Raw genomic sequence first — 18,207 nt, forward strand, 5'->3', positions numbered from 1 at the left:
ATGATGGATCCTCGACCATCTGGGACTTTTTATTATAGGATTTAAATCATTATCACATCACGATCTTGTATAAGAGTTTCATCAAGGAAAACGATGCAATCAGGGCCTCTTTCCCAAAATATTGCAAGAGAAACACCAAAACGATCATCAAGAACAGTTTCATGAAGAAATTCCATGCAGTCTGGGCTCCTTTTCCCAACATTTGCAAGAGAAACACTGACACGATCGCCAACAACTTCATCAGCTCCAACAGCAACACAAAGAACACCTTCCGGATTTCCAAGACGGCAATTTCCATGAAAACCCTTGAGAGTCAGAGGGTTTATATGCAAGAGAACAACCTTTTCGCCACCTTTTTCCATACAAAAACCTTAATGAATCTTCCTGGACAATCCATGTGCATCCAGGTGGCAGTGAAGCTTGAAACCTCAGATCTCACCTAAACGCAAAATCGATCAGTAACCTCCTTGGCAAGAGCCCTTTCAAACGCCTTCTTGATAACTAATGTGTTTAGCATCATAAAGTTTATTTGCTTCATATAAAAGATAGATAGAATTACTAATTCTGTATGTATCTTGCAATAGTTTCCCTGATTGTGAGGCCTAATTACTCCAAATCAAATATTCTGCAACTGACAAGCAACAACGGAGGATCATTTGGATGATGTAAATTAGACCTTATTATTATTTTTGTGAGGGTCTAGAGCTTTTGTTACAAATGTGTGTTTCTATTTAGGCTAATTATGAATGCAAGACCTTCACTGAGAAGATGTATTTATAACATGGCGCCGCACTTCACAATACAGCATCCAGGGAGTGCAATGCTGCGCTTTGAAAACCATAGGTTTAATTGTGCCGTGAAAAATCACTTTGTCTAATGGTGACTGACATGAAACGAAGTACTTCATGCTTGACTGAGCGCATGAATCTATCCACATGTTTATAGGCCTATCTTATCTTCAGTGACCAACGATGAGGACTTTGGGCAAGCACAGTGCGCTCACGTGATCGACCAACGCCAGAGATTACGAGTGAGACTTACAGTCTGGATGTTTAGCCAGGGGTGCAATGGCGCATTTTGAAAGAAAACGAAACAAAATATCAATCCCTCGATTTGTATCGTTACCGCCTTGTTCGGATATTCTATGGCATATTTTTTAACCACCCTTGCTTTTTAAAGGAAGAGCCCTAAAGGCACTTTATTCATTTTAGAGGAAGAGCCCTAAAGGCACTTTATTTCCTTTAACATAAGGATTCATTATTTTAAAGGAAGAACCCTAAAGGCGCTTTCCTTACATTTGTCTCAGGGTTTTGGCTATGGTGCTCCACACCGCGGTGATGCTCCGCCTCGCCCACGTGCCAAGGGCGGCACCGATTCTTTCACACCATTCCTTCCCTAGGATGTGTTGCGCTCGGATCCGCTGACAATGCTTGCTTCGATGCTCCTCCAGCGGGCACACGGCATTCCCTCCGCGGCGATCTCCACCATAGCTCCTGTCCGGATTGGAGATCTAGAGCCGGAATCGCGCGCGGTGGGGCGTGTTCTTCATGGATTTCTGGCCGCGGACGCGCTCATGATCGACGGCAGCGTCCAGGTACTCACAATGCTCGAGGATTCCAGCGGTGAATCGGTGCTGCTCGCGATCAAGCATCCGGTGGTGAGCAATGCCTCGGAGGTGGAGGTCCGGGCGAAATTTCCTCGGGGGTCAAGGAGCCGACGCTGGTGCGGCCGCTGGACGATATGGGCGCGATCACGGCGATGGTCTCGGGGTTTCTCGGCGATTCAGGGCTGGATCCGAGGTCCTACTGGTCCATCGCGCTTGACAATCCCGCGAACGTCGAGGTGCTCTCTTTCCTTGGCGAGGATTTCCTCCATGGACTTCAAGGTATGGGCCCCGCGAGGATCAGGATGGAAGGGAACAAGCTCTTCAAAGACGAGAGCTTTGAGGCTGCTGCTCAAGCCTATGGCTAGTGGCGCCGGCCAGGACGATCGCCAGAATCGGGTTCTAGCTCTCTCCAACCAAGCCGAGTGCTACCTCAAGCTGGGGTGATTTGAGGCTTGCGTCAGTGCTGCCAGTGCCGCTCTTGAGATGGATCCCAGCCATCTCAAGAGTGTGTATCGCAAGGCGTTGGTTTTGCTCAAGCTTCATCTCTACGACTGGTCGTGCCAGCTCTTGAGAGATTTCGCTGGGACAGACCAAACCATCGACCAGCTATTCGAAAAGTCCCAGAAACTTGCCAGGCAAAGCCGGGACAGCAGCAGCGTCGCTCAGGAGATTTCCAACTCTTGTTGCCCGTGGAGCGATTCCAACAGCGAGACCAAAGCGCCAGAGCTTGCCGATTACGTTGGCCCGGTGTGAAGATGTGTGAAGACCCGGCTTGCGACCGAGACGCTGCTGCTCGGCTGCTTGAGATGGCCATGAAATCTCCACGGGTATACAAGCAGCTTCTCAGCCTCGTTTGCGAGGTGGCGGGCGACGAGCGAGAAGTCCCCGGCATGGAAACCTTCCGGCCGAACTGGACAACTGCCGAGGATTGGCCGATTTGCAGCACTGACAGCAGCGGCAGAGAAGCACTAGAAGGCATTGAAGTGAAGCGAACCTTTGAGATCGTCACCAAGGCATCCTACCATCCGAGCTCCTCGCGCGGCTTCGTCTACCTCGCAACATGGATCCTGCCGACCATTCCTGCGTTCCAAACGTCTGCAAAACGGACCTTGGAAAGGTGACCTGCTAGGTCGCGGCCCGAGATATCGATGCTGGAGAAGAGCTCGTTCTCTGCTACATCAATGGTGGCCATCCTTACAGGCGCAAGAGGCTGGGTTTCGCGTGCGACTGCAAGAAGTGCTACCTGGAGACGCTGCTGGACAAGGATCTCGCGGAGGTGAACGGCTACTACAGGGACTTCGCCGAGGCAAACTTCGAGTTCAGGCTCAAGGGGGAGGCCGACCCGATCGAGATGGCGAAGACGCTGGAGACAGTTCTCGCGAGCAGGCTCAAGGACGAGGAGGAGCGACAGTGCTTGCGAGCGATTCACTGGTCGCTCTCCTTCTATTACCAGAGGCTGCAGAGTGGGGAGGCGGTGGTGGTGCCTGACGTCCCGGCGGCGGAGGTGGTGATGGAGGCCATGGAAAGGTTCACGACGGCCAGCGACGCAAATCTGGCATACATGATTTCTCTGGCGAAGTTTGCACGGGACAAGGACGCGGCAAGGAGCGTGATGGAAAGAGCGTGGGAGAGCAGGCTTGGGAGACAGGAGGATCATCGCATTGTCGAGGCTTTTGTCGAGAGAGGTCTCGAGATTCTTGGAGCTTGGGGGTGGGCTTGAGTTTCCCGTTTCTTCTTTTTCTTAATATGTTTAGGGAGGAGGTGAAAGTTTGGGATTTAAGGGGTTTTATGATGTTGTACCACAAATTTAAAGGCTTTGTGTGTTTAATTGTTTGGGCATATGGGGATTAAAAGAGAATTTAAGAATTTGTGAAGAGTGAATTTGTTATAAATAGCTAAACCTAAATAGGATTAAGCAAGAGTTGTATAAAAAATATGCCATCCGAACAAGGCGGTAACGATACAAATCGAGGGATTGATATTTTGTTTCGTTTTCTTTCAAAATGCGCCATTGCACCCCTGGCTAAACATCCAGACTGTGAAGGACCACCTATTAGACGTGTGCCGTCAAGTGTTCAAGGGGAGCGTGAGATTCGCAACATACCACACAGGTCTAAATCCACAAGCTAAAGGTCGTTTCTCCAGTGGAGTGGCACTGGATGCTTGAAGCGGCAGCTCTTGAAAGTACTACAACTCGGCTGTAAGTCTCACTCGTAATCTCTCGCGTTTTTATCACGTTGGAGCGCACTGTGCTTGCCCAACGTCCTCATCGTCAAGAAAGTAACAAGGTGGCGAATGGTCGCTGAAGATAAGATAGGCCTATAAACATGTAACTGCTTTGGGATAGATTTATGCGCTCAATCAAGCATGAAGTACTCTGTTTCATGTCAGTCACCATTATACAAAGTGATTTTTCACGGCACAATTAAACCTATGGTTTTCAAAGCGTAAGAACGTTGTCAGCATTGCACTCCCTGGATGCTGTATTGTGAAGTGCGGCGCCATGTTATAAATACTTCTTCTCAGTGAATCGACAAAGGTCTTGCATCCATAATTAGCCTAAATAGAAACACACATTAACAAAAGCTCTCCCTCACAAAAATAATAATAAGGTCTAATTTACATCATCCAGATGAACAGCATCCTCCTTTGTTGCTTGTCAGTTACAGAATATTTGATTTGGAGTAATTAGGCCTCACAATCAGGGAAACTATTGCAAGATACATATAGAATTAGTAATTCTATCCATCTTTTATATGAAGCAAATCAACTTTATAGAAACGCATTAGAAGCTCCACATGCTAAACACATTAGTTATCAAGAAGGCGTTTGAAAAGGCTCTTGCCAAGGCGAGAGCGGAGCAACTTGCCAGGGATTGCAAATTCATCCAGGTTACTGATCGATTTTGCGTTTAGGTGAGATCTGAGGTTTCAAGCTTCACTGCCACCTGGATGCAGATTGTCCAGGAAGATTCATTAAGGTTTTTGTATGGAAAATGGTGGCGAAAAGGTTGTTCTCTTGTATATAAACCCTCTGACTCTCAAGGATTTTCAGGGAAATGGGTGCCGTCTTGGAAATCCGGAAGATGTTCTTTGTGTTCCTGTTGGAGCTGATGAAGTTGTTGGCGATCGTGTCAGTGTTTCTCTTGCAAATGTTGGGGAAAGGAGCCCGGACTGCATGGAATTTCTTCATGAAACTGTTCTTGATGATCGTGTTGGTGTTTCTCTTGCAATATTTTGGGAAAGAGGCCCTGATTGCATCGTTTTCCTTGATGAAACTCTTATACAAGATCCTGATGTGATAATGATTTAAATCCTATAATAAAAAGTCCTAGAGCAATTCTGCATATTCAAGGGAGTAAGTTATATGTTGGCTCGCCATGTCCAGATGTGGTCGAGGATCCATCATAAATGTCAACTCACTCTATTCAGTGTTTCATTGTCTTTTTAACTTCTGATGCGGAAATGTTTAAGCTGTCTGGTTGCTGGAGAAGCTCCTCTAGCACCCGGATCAAGCTCCATTGAAACACCTCTGCAACTTTCAAGCGGATATGACCCTGCAGCTCCGGCATACTGATTCCCAGCCTGGAGATACGCGATGACGGGATCCTCGGAATTTCGCATTTGTCCTGTCTCTCGCTGTTGGGCATGGTGGTTATGGGGAATTTTTATGGATACATAGACTACCGCCAACGTCTTGGTTGCTCTTGACCACCTTAAGCTCCCACTGCCACTGGCTTACATGAAACTTCTAGTGGAGTTTGCACGGGACAAGGACGCAGCATGGAGCGTGATCGAGCAAGAATGGGAGATCAAGCTTGGCAGACAGGAAGATCATCGTCCAGAGAGGTCTGGAAATCATCTCCAGGTGAGCAGGTGCTCATCGCAGGAGCTGCATCGCATTGCGATTCTTCAGTTTGAATTTAAGTTTTGCCAAAAAGAAAACTTGTGTAACTATTTTTGACTAATAAAAATATACTACGAAATTCTACACTATCATTAGACCTTTATTTATTTTTCTGGAGAGAATCTCTTGGACTCTTGCAGCTTTCCCTCGCTCTCCTAGGACGCTGTAAACATTAGAAAGCAGCACATAAGGCCCAGCTTCGTCACATCCCGGCATCTCAATTATCAAATCACCAATGCTCGAGGCTCTAGTGAGATCGCCATGTATGCAACAGGCATTCAAGAGTGCCGTCCAGCTGCTAGAATCCGGCAAAAACGGCATGCACTTGATCAACTCCTGCGCAGATTCCAGCTTCCCAGATCGGCCCAGCAGATCGATCAAGCACCCAAAATGCTCGCAGATTGGATCAATCATGAAGTCCACTTGCATCGAGAGAAAGTAGCCTCGAGCGGCCTCCACAAGCCCCGCGTGGCTGCAAGCTGATATGGCGGCCACAAACGTCACGGCATCCGGTACGAAACCCTGCTGCTGCATGAGCCCAAAGCACGTCAAGGCTGACATGTTATGCCCATTCTGGGCATATGCCGTTATCATGGCGCTCCAGGATACCATGCTCTTTGTGGGCATGCCATGAAAGATCCTGGTAGCCTCGGATATGTTGCCACATTTTCCGTAGACGTTCACAAGCCCAGTGGCGACGCTCACGTCGGAGAGGAATCCACTCTCGAGGATCATCGCGTGGAGAGCTCTCGTCTCTCGCAGCGATGAAATCCCTAAGAGGGCTTCCAGTGCACCAACAAAGGTGAAGTTATTCGCATGAAAGCCATCCAAGTTGAGAGTTCTGTAAAGCAGCCATGCGTCGCTGTAGTGGCCATTTTGGGCAAATGCGAGAATCATCGTGTTCCATGACACGATGTTCTTCTCTTGCATCTTGTCAAAGATACACTTTGCTTGCTCCAGCTTGAGAACCTGGGCATAGCCCAGCATCATTGTGTTGTTTGAGACAACATCCCGGTCTGGCATTGTCGAAAGCATCTTCTCGGCGTCATCTATGAGCCCGTTTTGGACGTTCATGGTTATCATCAGGTTGAAAGAGACTGTATTTTTTTCCTTCATTTGTGAGAACATCCTCTTGGCTGCCTCAAGATGCCCGTTTTGAGTATACGCATAGAGCATAGAGTTGCATAGCATGACATCGTGTTGATCCGCATTGTCAAACACAAGTTTGGCGCTGTCCAGATTCTGGCACCTCGCAAACATTGCCACTAATGCGGTAGCAATCGCAACTTGGTGTGTAAACTCCATTTCCTCGACAATTGAGAGGACCATTCTTCCCAGATCGGTGTTTCCGATGTTAGAACAGGCATCAATGACCGCAAGAAGTGTCACTCGGTTTGGACGAAGTCCCTCGACATCCATTCTCATCAGCAGCTTGATGGAATTCTCTCCACGCCCGTTTTGGGCATTTGCAAAGATGATGGTGTTCCAAGATATCAGATTCGGCAGCGGCATTCGATGGAACAAGTCCGTGGCTTCCTCCAAATCCCCTCTCTGGCCAAACGCCGCAATCAGCGTGTTCCACGTAGAAGCGTTCTGCATGGGCATATAATCAAACATTACTCTTGCGTTATAGAGCTGTCCACCCTGCACAAAAGCCGCCAGCATCGCATTCCACGTAACATCGTTTCGTTGAGACGCCCGGTCGAATATTTCTCTCGCTTCTTCAAGATGCCCATTCTGGGCATATGCTGCAACCATTGTCGTCCACGACACGACATTCCTTTGCGGCATTTTGTCAAAGATCTCAGTGGCTTTCTCGAGCCGACCAAACTTCCCGTACATGCTAACGCAGGCAGTGGCCACGGAGACATGCGCCATGAGGCCCAAATCAACGACATCATCATGGAGCTGTCGCCCCGTCACCTGGCAGCCGACAGTGGAACAGCAATTTATGCTGCTGATGAATGTTATGTTGTCGGGCTGGAGGCCCTCCAAATCCATGTTTCTGAGCATCTCAAGGGCCTCGTAACAATACCCAGCTTGGGCATATGCTGTGATCATCGCGTTCCATGAAATCCTATCCTTTTCGGGAATTTCATCGAAGATTTCTTTCGCTAGCGAGACTTCCCCGGTGGATGCATAAGAGGAAATCATTGCAGTCCACGACACATCTGTTCTTCCAGGCATCAGATCAAAGAGATTCCTTGCGTCGTAAAGATGCCGGTTTTGGGCAAGTGCGCCAAGCATGATGTTGTACGAGAAAACGTTCCTGGGACGAATTCTCGCGAAGAGACTCCTTGCTTCGTCCAATCCACCGCAAGCGCCAAACATCCTCACGACTAGATTGTTGATGACCAGCTCTGAGTTGTATCGATCGCGTAGGATCAAGGCATGGATCCGCCGTGCCGCGGCGAGGCATCTGGCGGCGCTGCATTGAGCTAGGAGCGAGCTGTAGAGGGTGAAATCTCCTCGGACCTCGCGGCTCTCGAGCTGGTCGAGGGATTTTTGGAGCTGGGTCTTTGCGAGATCTGGCACCGATTGATCCTTGGAAGAGAGATGGATCCCGAGAGAAGGAAATCGTTGCTGCGGGTTTCTCTTCTTCGAGCCAAGAACAAGGATCATTCAAAGGTTCCGTTGAAACTTTGACTCTAACACGTGGCAGTTTGACTGTGAGATGTGGACTAAAAATCAAGGATTTAAGATGAACCCTAGCGGAAGAACAACACCGCGACTATGGCGATCCAGCTCTACAGCCTTGCCACTCCAAATGGCATTAAGGTATTGATCACAGCCAAGGATTTTCTCTTGTTTGATCGGAGTTTGATCTAAACGATCAGGTGAGCATTGCGCTCGAAGAAATGGGGCTTGACTACGAGCCGCACACAATTAACATCCGAAACAACGAGCAGTTCCATCCGGACTTCGTTGCCATCAATCCCAACTCCAAAATCCCCGCAATCGTCGATCCAAATGGCCCAGGTTTGCTGCTCTTTTGATCGCTTGTCTTTTCGATCTTTCTAATTTGGATTCGCTATCCAGATGGAAAACCCATGAATGTCTTCGAGAGTGGAGCGATTCTTCTCTATCTGGCGGAGAAGACGGGCAAGTTCATCTCGCAAGATCCCAGGCTCAAGTGGGAGACAATCCAGTGGGTCTTCTTCCAAATGGCAGGCGTTGGCCCAATGGCCGGCCAGGTTAGAGAAACTTGTGAATTCCTAGATTTCATGGATCATCGTTGTGTTCTTCGTTGATGCATGGGTTTTGTTCTTGGATCTTGGTGTTCTTGGTGTTCTTGGCCTTGTTTATCTTGTTTGGGATTTTGTTCTTCATGTTCTTGAGCTCTCATTTGTTTCTTTCTTTCGTTAGTTTGGGCACTTCTACGTCTATGCCAAGGATAAGTGCGATCATCCATACCCCCTGGAGCGTTACTCCACCGAGGTGAAGCGCCTGATGGGAGTGCTGGAGAAGCGGCTTGATGGGCGAGAGTTTTTGATAGATGGCGGCTACTCCATCGCGGACATGGCCACTTTCCCATGGATCTACTGTATCGAGGTTTATTACAAGGGGGCGGAGGTCATAGGCCTCGAGAACTTCCCAAACGTCATGGCTTGGAAGGAGCGTTGCATGGAACGCCCGGCCACTGCCAAAGGTATGAAAGTGTGTAAGTTCTAAGTAGTGTGTAAAATATAACTAGAATAATTTAAAGGTGTTCTATGATAAGAATTTAATGACCCAAACCTAAAAGGAAATATAAGAAATCTCAAGCTAAGATCTATATGCTGTTCAAGCTAAGATTTTATCTATCTATATGCTGTTTTGATAGTCTTGTGGTGCCCAACTGGAAGCATGAGACTAATGGATCGAAAAATGCAAGTTGAATTATCATTTTTGCATCAGTGGTGTCCTTGTTGTTGTGGTGATTCTGCTCACTGGCCTTGCCTTCTTCTTTTTTGCGGCCATTCAAGGTCTCTGATTATGGTTGCCTTATACATGTATTTGCCATCAGAACTCCATGCATTTCAGGTAATTGGCGAGGGATGAGGTTGTCTCCTTGATTGCGAGGTTTATATGTGTTTCCTGTCCTAGTTGATGTCTGGGGCAAGATTTGCACTTTGAGCCCTTACTTTTTACTGCTCACACCCTATTTAGCATGGAGCTCCACTGCATCAAGGATCCCACATTACAAAATAAAGCTGGCTGCCCATAAACAAATGCGAAAAAGAAAAATAAAGTCTAATGGTATTTTGCTTCACACAAAGTAACCCATTTAGCTAAGAGACACAAAAAGGCAAATTACACCTAAAAAATCTATGCAATTTCCCTCTAGTCCCAGCTAAAGTGGTTGCCATTCAAATGTTCTAGCACAATTAAATCTAGTGATCTATCTATAGTGCAAAGAGCTTGCAAACCAAATTGATCAAGACCTTTCAACTTGTCTCAGTTTTCAAATAAGATGATCAGACATAAAGCCCTAGATTCGTGTCCTGTCACATTTTTCTATTTCCCCACATGTCCAATAACAGTTTCAGATTCTCATTAGCAGATTTCTTTTAAAAATAAATAAATAAATAAATAAATAAATAAATATATTATAGAAAATTAAATATAAAATATTAATGGATATTTCTAAACTATTCATAAGCTCTATAGGATTGGCCTGCTCGATGTCATGCCGAACCTCATAAACTTGTGGTCCAACTTGCTGCAACACCCGATACAGTCCTTTCCACTGTGCAATAAGCCCCTTAAATAAACCATGTACCGTAAGATGGGAAAAATAGACTATCCACTTTATACTCTGTTGGTGGACGATGATAAGAGTTATACCGCCATTGTTGTCCCACTTGTATGCGGCCTAAGTGTTTGGCAAATTCTGCTCGGACAAGTGGAAGAATGCTCATCAAATACTAATCCCCATGATCTAGCATCCACAACTCGTGGCAATTGCGAAGGTAAACCCAGCTCCGTTGGTAATATTGGATCATGACCATATAAGAGTTTATATGGTGAAGGACCAACAGAACTCTGCACCCCTGTGATATATACATACCGAAGAGACGACAAATAACCATCCCAATCCGAATGCTGAAAGTTCACATACTTCATAATCATCCCCTTGAATGTTTGAACGAGCCGTTTCACCAGACCGTCTGATTATGGATGATAATCACTCGTGAAAGTGTGGCGTATCCCCAACCGAGACATCAAGACATGAAATGCCTTAGCCATAAATGCGGGATTATTATCCGAAAGAATTCGCTCTGGACAAGAATGCTGAAACACCACTCGATTGAGGAGGAAGTATCTAACAGCAGTTGCAGAGGCACTAGCAAGAGCACCAACTTCCACCCAACGAGTCAAGTAGTCAGAAGCAATAATAACATACTCATTGCCAGCAGTTGATTGTGGAAAATGTCCCATAAGATCAAACGTCACCAACTCAAATGGACGGGAAACTGCAATTGACTCCAACCGTCCTTCTGCAGCCTGAGGGGGAGTATTACGAGTTTGGCTCCAAACGCAGCTACGCACATACCGGATAATATCATGTCGCATCTCCGGCCAATAGAAAGACCTGCACAACTTCTCGGTTATACGACAATGTCCCATATGCCCATCTAGAATAGGAGAATCATGGTAGGCATGGAGAAACCGTGGAATAAAGATAGAAGGCACCACCAGCCATAAATGATTATCAGGATCTGTCCACATAAAATAAAGAAAGCCATCTTCAAGGCGATATTGAGAATGTAAATGCCAGAAAGGCAAGTCATTAGCAAGTGATGCAGGATTCTCAAACCCATTTCGAAGCCTTCGAATCCATGGCTCAATCTTTTGAACCTCGCGAGCCTCATCAAGAGAAGGTAGATCTTGCTCTGCACCTTGTGGACACTGAATGTCAAGTACAGCAACCGCCGACAGCACAGAATCCTGGTCTAGAAAATCCACAGAGGCTGGAACAACAAGCTCATCAGAAACATGAGAAGAGAATGGAGAAGGAAGAGGAGATTGAGAAAGAGCATCAGCATCAGTCATAGAACTCCCTGGGCGATAAACAACATCAAAATTATATATCTGAAGCTTCAAAACCCATTGAGCAGTACGACTAACCAAGTTCTTCCACTTCAATAATGAAGTAACAACAACATGATCACCTTCAAGTAACGTTCGAGAACCATGTAGATATGCATGAAGTTTCTCAAAACCGCAAACTGCTGCTAAACACTCATTCTCTATCGTGGAGTAGTTCATTTCCGTTGGTTGTAATGTACGGTTTATATACGCAATGGGATGGCATTGACCAGGCACACTCGAGCTCCCTTGCATCAACACACCTCCAAGGCCAATGTTAGAAGCATCGACGCGCAAAATAAAAGGTCGAGTGTAGTCAGGATATGCCAAAACCAGAGGAGTCGTCAACAGGTTTTTGAGATCCCCAAACACCCGCTCACAATCCAGAGACTAGATGAAAGATGATGTTGATGACTTCAGCAATGCTCGCAACGGTGCAGTGCAATTAGAAAGATGATCCACAAAATGACCGAGATACTTCACCTTGCCCAAGAAGCGCTGCACATCATTCACACACTTTGGAGTAGGGAACTTTAGAATAGCCACAAGTTTGTTAGGATCAACTTGCAAACCCTCACAAGAAATATGGTATCCAAGATAAGTTGTATCCTTAGACCCAAACACGCATTTCGACTACTTCAATTTTAAACCAACGTCGCGTAGTCAATCCAACACTTTACAAACATCACAAACGTGCTCCTCCCACATCCCCTCCGAGTGAATCAAAACATCATCAATGAAGTCAGCAGTCACCTCCGGCATATTGCAAAAAACCTTGTCCATCATCCACTGGAAAGTTGCTAGAGCATTGTTCAAACCAAACGGCATACTAAGAACTTGTATAAACCAAATGGTGTACGAAAAGCAGTCTTAGGAATATCTTCTTTGGCCATCGGTACTTGCCAGTACCCAAAAACAAGATCTAGCTTGGTGAACCAACGACTTCGGCCCAGACGATCTAAGACATCAGCAGTGTGAGGAAGAGGGTACACATCTGGGATCGTCACTTCGTTTAATGGACGATACTCAATGCAGAAACGAATACTCCCATCAAGCTTCGTCACAAGATGAGGTTCACATGCCCAATGACTCTGTGACTTCTGAATAACACCCTTCTCCAACATCTCCTTGGCATTTGCACGTAAAATCTAGATTTCCTTGGGTGACCGACGACGAACAAGAACCTTGATTGGACGAGCATCCCCGGTTGGAATTGGATGACATGTGGCAATCTTGGCTCCAGACGAGAGGTCAAATTCAAAGAGATCAGAATACTCCTTCATGAGCTGATCCACCATTGCAACACAACGATTGTCGAAGGGATCGGAAAAGAGAAGAGCAGAACAAGATGGAAACATAGGAGGAAATAATGGGGGAATAAAAGTAATGGAAGCGGATGTAGAAATAGAGGGACAAAGAGGTACAGAAGTGAGAGGAATGAATGAAACATAAGGAAGTATGAGACAAAGGGGAGAAGCTTCAAAATCACACTTGGCATGATTACGCTACAACCAATCCATACCAAGAATGAGGTCAAAAGTTTGACTCGGCACCACGTGCAATGATTGCAACTCAAGCTCGAGATCGCCCACATGCACAACCAGGTCCACCTCATCCCGTGCACATGCATGTGTACGGCCGTTGCCATAAAAACTGGTTTGAAAACTAGTTTTGCCGCAGGACGCAAGTGTAAACGGCAATGTGTGGCAACAGGTTGAGCAATAGAAGATAAACTCAAACCTGTATCAACCAAAATGGAGAAAATAATAGGAGACCTCTTGTTATAAAAACAAGCTTGGAAAGTAAACATTGGATGAACTGGTGCCGAGTGAACCCCTTGATGATACTCCCGAAAGAAAGATGGAGGGGTCACTGACTTATTCGCGCAAGGTCCCTCCGTTACTCGCACGACTCCTCATTTTTCAAATGTATCTCGGTGTCCAAACCATCCACTGCAGCAGCGCCAACGGGATGTTGCTGACACCAAGGTCGCCACCTAGGAAATGGAGGTCGCTAATCCGGAAACCGCCGACAACTCCGATAAGTATGACCAACTTCATCACACGCCCAACAGTGAACATCATAGCCATGACCTCATCCTCGACCTTATCCTTGGACGCGAGCAGCAGCAGCATCAACCTCCATTGGAACAGGACCATCACCCATAGGAAGGGGAGCTGAAGGACAGGCAGCAAGAAGTGGAAGATGCGACGTCTCATAACGTTGTGCCAAGCGAAGAGCGTCATCAAGGGTGGCGGGAGCAAGTGCATGCACAAGTTCGACAAGATCTTGACAAAGTGCTGGCCACAACATTCCTAGCTTGATCCGTTCTGACATATTTGGCTCCGCACGAAGCAAAAGACTTCGGAAACAAACGCCAAATTGCATCACCGACTCAGACGGCCCTTGGCGAAGACGATGCAATTGTTGGAAGGCATCATCACAGCCGTCAGCATATCCGAAGGCGTGTTTGAAGATGTCCAAAAGAACACTCCAATCCCCACGAGTGGCCGTGCTCAGACCATTGTACCATTGCAATGCCATCCCTTGGAGACACGTGGGAAACTCACACAAACATCGAGCATCATCCCAAGAATGATATGTGGCAATCACTGTGAAGTGATCGAACCAATGGTACATATCATCCCCAAGATTCCCGCAAAAAAACTCCGGCCGAACGCGAGGATTAGCACCAAGAGCAGGAGGAGTTGTACCACGTGCTGTGAACGCTGCCATCAACTGAGTTTGGTTGTTCAATTGCAAGCACATAGCATCAAGCAATTGTACCAACTACTGCTCCAAAGTCAAAGGAGGAGATTGCTGATCTGCCATAAAGACGGATGAAGAAAGAGCAAAAAAAGAGAAATGACAAAAAGTTAGAAGAAAATGGTAGATCTAGACAATGCAAAAAGTTAAATCTAAACCAAAATCCCAAATCTAAGCACTCCTCAGGGACAATCAAAGGTGCCCCTCACCTCCACTAATGTGAGTGTTTAGAATATGGAAAGGGAATACAGAAATGTGCATATCAATTAACCCAAACATCCTAGTTTATATACAGGATCGAGTGGTCCAGATTGAAACCAATCCGACGGCTACCAAAATCCCATTACAGTAATATTAGTATACGGCATTGTAGCTGTACACTTGGCCCTCACACCTTCAAATTGATGGAAATTTAGTTTTATATAATGAAAAGAAAAAGGTAGTGTGGTCCATTAATAAATATTGTAAGCATTTATATTGTTTACAAATTACATATTTAACTATACAAGATGATTGTGATATTGTTACATACAATGAAAGGGTACCAAATTATCCTTGGTGGGATTCAAAAATTTATAAACATCCATATTGTATAAATAATTAATAGATTTATTTTAAATTTATAATAATAATAATGATTATGATAGGATTTATTAATATTTAATTTTAAGCTTATAGGGAAGAGACTAATAGGGAAAAAGGGAAAAATAATCTTAGTATCCCTATTGCCATATCTTATTACCCATTCCTTATATGAGAACCTTAATTGATTATACTATAACTTGTATTCATGCCTCACCTAAAATAAGCAACTTCAAAACTAGTATTGAGGTCAATTAAACATCCTTAGTTGGAATAGGATGATATATTACATTTTTTATGTAATATAAAAAATTGAAATTAAAAAGGTTAATATACTCCTTTCTGAGCTAATTAACAATGATGAACTAGAAGAGTTTATCTACATTAAAAAATGATAAGAAATAGAGTTAAAATAAACATGATAGAGTGAGTCTAGGGCATGATGAGGTTATAAATTGTAATGTATATAATTATAGAATGAGGTTTGGATATACTATCATTGTTGATGTTTAAAATTTTAGGGGATAAATGAGGATAAAATAACCACTAATAGCTTTCTTATTAAATAATTACCCTTTTTCTAATTTACTTTGTTTATTCGACCATATTTATTTTAACTTTAATTAAGTTTCATTACCAAAGTTCACATACCTTGCTTTTTAAAAGAAGAACCCTAATGGCACTTTATTCATTTTAAAGGAAGAGCCCTAAAGGCACTTTATTTCTTTTAACATAAGGATTCATTATTTTAAAGGAAAAACCATAAAGGCGCTTTCCTTACATTTGGCGCGCGACCGCAATGGTGCTCCACACCGCGGTGATGCTCTTCCTCGTCCACGTGCCTAGGGCGATTCCTCTGGGCCGCGGCGACACCGATTCTTTCACGCCATTCCTTCCCTAGGACGTGTTGCGCTCGGATCCGCTGACAATGCTTGCTTCGATGCTCCTCCAGCGGGCACAAGGAGATCACGGCATTCCCTCCGCGGCGATCTCCACCCTAGCTCCTGTCCGGATTGGAGATCTAGAGCCGGAATCGCGTGCGACGGGGCGTGTTCTTCATGGATTTCTGGCCGCGGACGCGCTCATGATCGACGGCAGCGTCACGGACGATATGGGCGCGATCACGGCGATGGTCTCGGGGTTTCCGGCGATTCAGGGCTGGATCCCAGGTCCTACTGGTCCATCGCGCTTGACAATCCCGCGAACGTCGAGGTGCTCTCTTTCCTTGGCGAGGATTTCCTCCATGGACTTCAAGGTATGAGCCCCGCGAGGATCAGGATGGAAGGGAACAAGCTCTTCAAAGACGAGAGCTTTGAGGCTGCTGCTCAAGCCTATGGCTAGTGGCGCCGGCCAGGACGATCGCCAGAATCGGGTTCTAGCTCTGTTTGCGTCAACGCTGCCAGTGCCGCTCTTGAAATGGATCCCAGCCTTCTCAAGAGTGTGTATCGCGAGGCGTTGGCTTTGCTCAAGCTCCATCTCTACGACTGGTCGTGCCAGCTCTTGAGAGATTTCGGGCAGATCAATTCATCGACCAGCTATTCGAGAAGTCCCAGAAACTTGCCAGGCAAAGCCGGGACAGCAGCAGCGTTGCTCAGGAGATTTCCAACTCTTTTCGCCCTTGGAGCGATTCCAACAGCGAGATCAAAGCGCCAGAGCTTGCCGATTACGTTGGCCCGGTGGAGGTGAAGATGTGTGAAGACAAGAGCACGAGGCGTGGCCGCGGGCTGTTTGCGACGAGAAAGATCAACCGAGGCGAGGTCGTGCTCGTGAGCAACGCGATCATCTTCGAGCAGGGTGAAAACAAGTCGGCTTGCGACCGAGACGCTGCTGCTCGGCTGCTTGAGATGGCCATGAAATCTTCACGGGTATACAAGCAGCTTCTCAGCCTCGTTTGCGAGGTGGCGGGCGACGAGCGAGAAGTCCCCGGCATGGAAACCTTCCGGCTGACCTGGAAAACTCCCGAGGATTGGCCGATTGACAGCAGCGGCAGAGAAGCACTAGAAGGCATTGAAGTGAAGCGAACCTTTGAGATCGTCACCAAGGCATCCTACCATTCGAGCTCCTCGCGCGGCTTCGTCTACCTGGATCCTGCGGAGCTTCATCAACCATTCCTGCGTTCCAAACGTCTGCAAAACGGATCTTGGAAAGGTGACCTGGTACGTCGCGGCCCGAGATATCGAAGCTGGAGAAGAGCTCGTTCTCTGCTGGCCATCCTTACAGGCGCAAGAGGCTGGGTTTCGCGTGCGACTGCAAGAAGTGCTACCTGGCGACGCTGCTGGACAAGGATCTCGCGGAGGTGCTACTACAGGGACTTCGCCGAGGCAAACTTCGAGTTCTGGCTCAAGGGGGAGGCCAACCAGATCGAGATGGTGAAGACGCTGGAGACAGTTCTCGCGAGCAGGCTCAAGGACGAGGAGGAGCGACAGTGCTTGCGAGCGATTCACTGGTCGCTCTACTCCTATTACCAGAGGCTGCAGAGTGGGGAGGCGATGGTGGTGCCTGGCGTCCCGGCGGCGGAGGTGGTGATGGAGGCCATGGAAAGGTTCACGACGGCCAGCGACGCAAATCTGGCATACTTGATTTCTCTGGCGGAGTTTGCACGGGACAAGGACGCGGCAAGGAGCGTGATGTGGGATAGCAAGCTTGGGAGACAGGAGGATCATCGCATCGTCGAGGCTTTTGTCGAGAGAGATCTGGAGATTCTAGGAGCTTGGGGGTGGGCTTGAGTTTCCCGTTTCTTCTTTTTCTTGATATGTTTTGCTTGATATGTTCGTGTGTGTGCGTCTGTTAGCTCGCGTTTTGTCATTGTCTTAGTGAGTCCTTTTTTACTTTCTTTTCATTTTTGTGTTTGTGTGCTTTTGTCGAGAGATGTCTAACGTTTACTTACAGGCAGAGAAAGTCTTCCAAGCATGTAAGCAAATATTTCTCTTTCGGTTCTTAGAGAACTCTCCTTTCTTTTTTTTGGTCTCAGGTGCTTGATCCGCCGCCACCTTTCTGATACACTCCATGAAGTGGAAGTGTATGTAGAAGGTCAAACGCATCGTCGTTCTCATGGAGAAGAATCGCCCCGAGCTCGACTCTATCGCCAGCCGCAACGCCAACAGAATGGCCGTGTCTGCGCTCCGACGTCGGCCGGTTGCCCGTTGTTCCTGGTCATGTCCTTGGAACTCGCTTGTAGGCGTTGAAAGCTATCTTAGAGAAGCAGTAGTAGCGAGCTCCTCGGCGACCCGAGGTACTCCGTGACGATTTCGTCGATGGCTTCCATCGACAGCTCG

The 18,207-nt window shown here is 46.7% G+C and overlaps 2 protein-coding genes across 2 annotated transcripts; one reads left to right on the forward strand and one right to left on the reverse strand.

Annotated features, from left to right (window-relative positions):
• Nucleotides 1–5,417: 5,417 nt before the first annotated feature.
• On the reverse strand, nucleotides 5,418–8,134 carry LOC112349036 (pentatricopeptide repeat-containing protein At4g02750-like). Its single transcript, XM_024682618.1, has 3 exons — nucleotides 7,289–8,134; nucleotides 5,611–7,156; nucleotides 5,418–5,497 (listed from the first exon to the last, which is right to left on the reverse strand). The coding sequence occupies exons 1-3, from the start codon at nucleotides 8,132–8,134 to the stop codon at nucleotides 5,418–5,420; spliced, it is 2,472 nt and encodes an 823-aa protein (XP_024538386.1).
• Nucleotides 8,135–8,191: 57 nt separating this feature from the next.
• LOC9657533 (disulfide-bond oxidoreductase YfcG) lies at nucleotides 8,192–9,281 on the forward strand. Its single transcript, XM_002977673.2, has 4 exons — nucleotides 8,192–8,290; nucleotides 8,350–8,491; nucleotides 8,552–8,706; nucleotides 8,879–9,281. The coding sequence occupies exons 1-4, from the start codon at nucleotides 8,246–8,248 to the stop codon at nucleotides 9,182–9,184; spliced, it is 648 nt and encodes a 215-aa protein (XP_002977719.1). The 5' UTR covers nucleotides 8,192–8,245; the 3' UTR covers nucleotides 9,185–9,281.
• The last annotated feature ends 8,926 nt before the right edge of the window (nucleotides 9,282–18,207 follow it).

The sequence above is a fragment of the Selaginella moellendorffii genome, unplaced genomic scaffold, assembly GCF_000143415.4.
Source record: "Selaginella moellendorffii unplaced genomic scaffold, v1.0 SELMOscaffold_35, whole genome shotgun sequence".
NCBI lineage: Eukaryota > Viridiplantae > Streptophyta > Lycopodiopsida > Selaginellales > Selaginellaceae > Selaginella > Selaginella moellendorffii.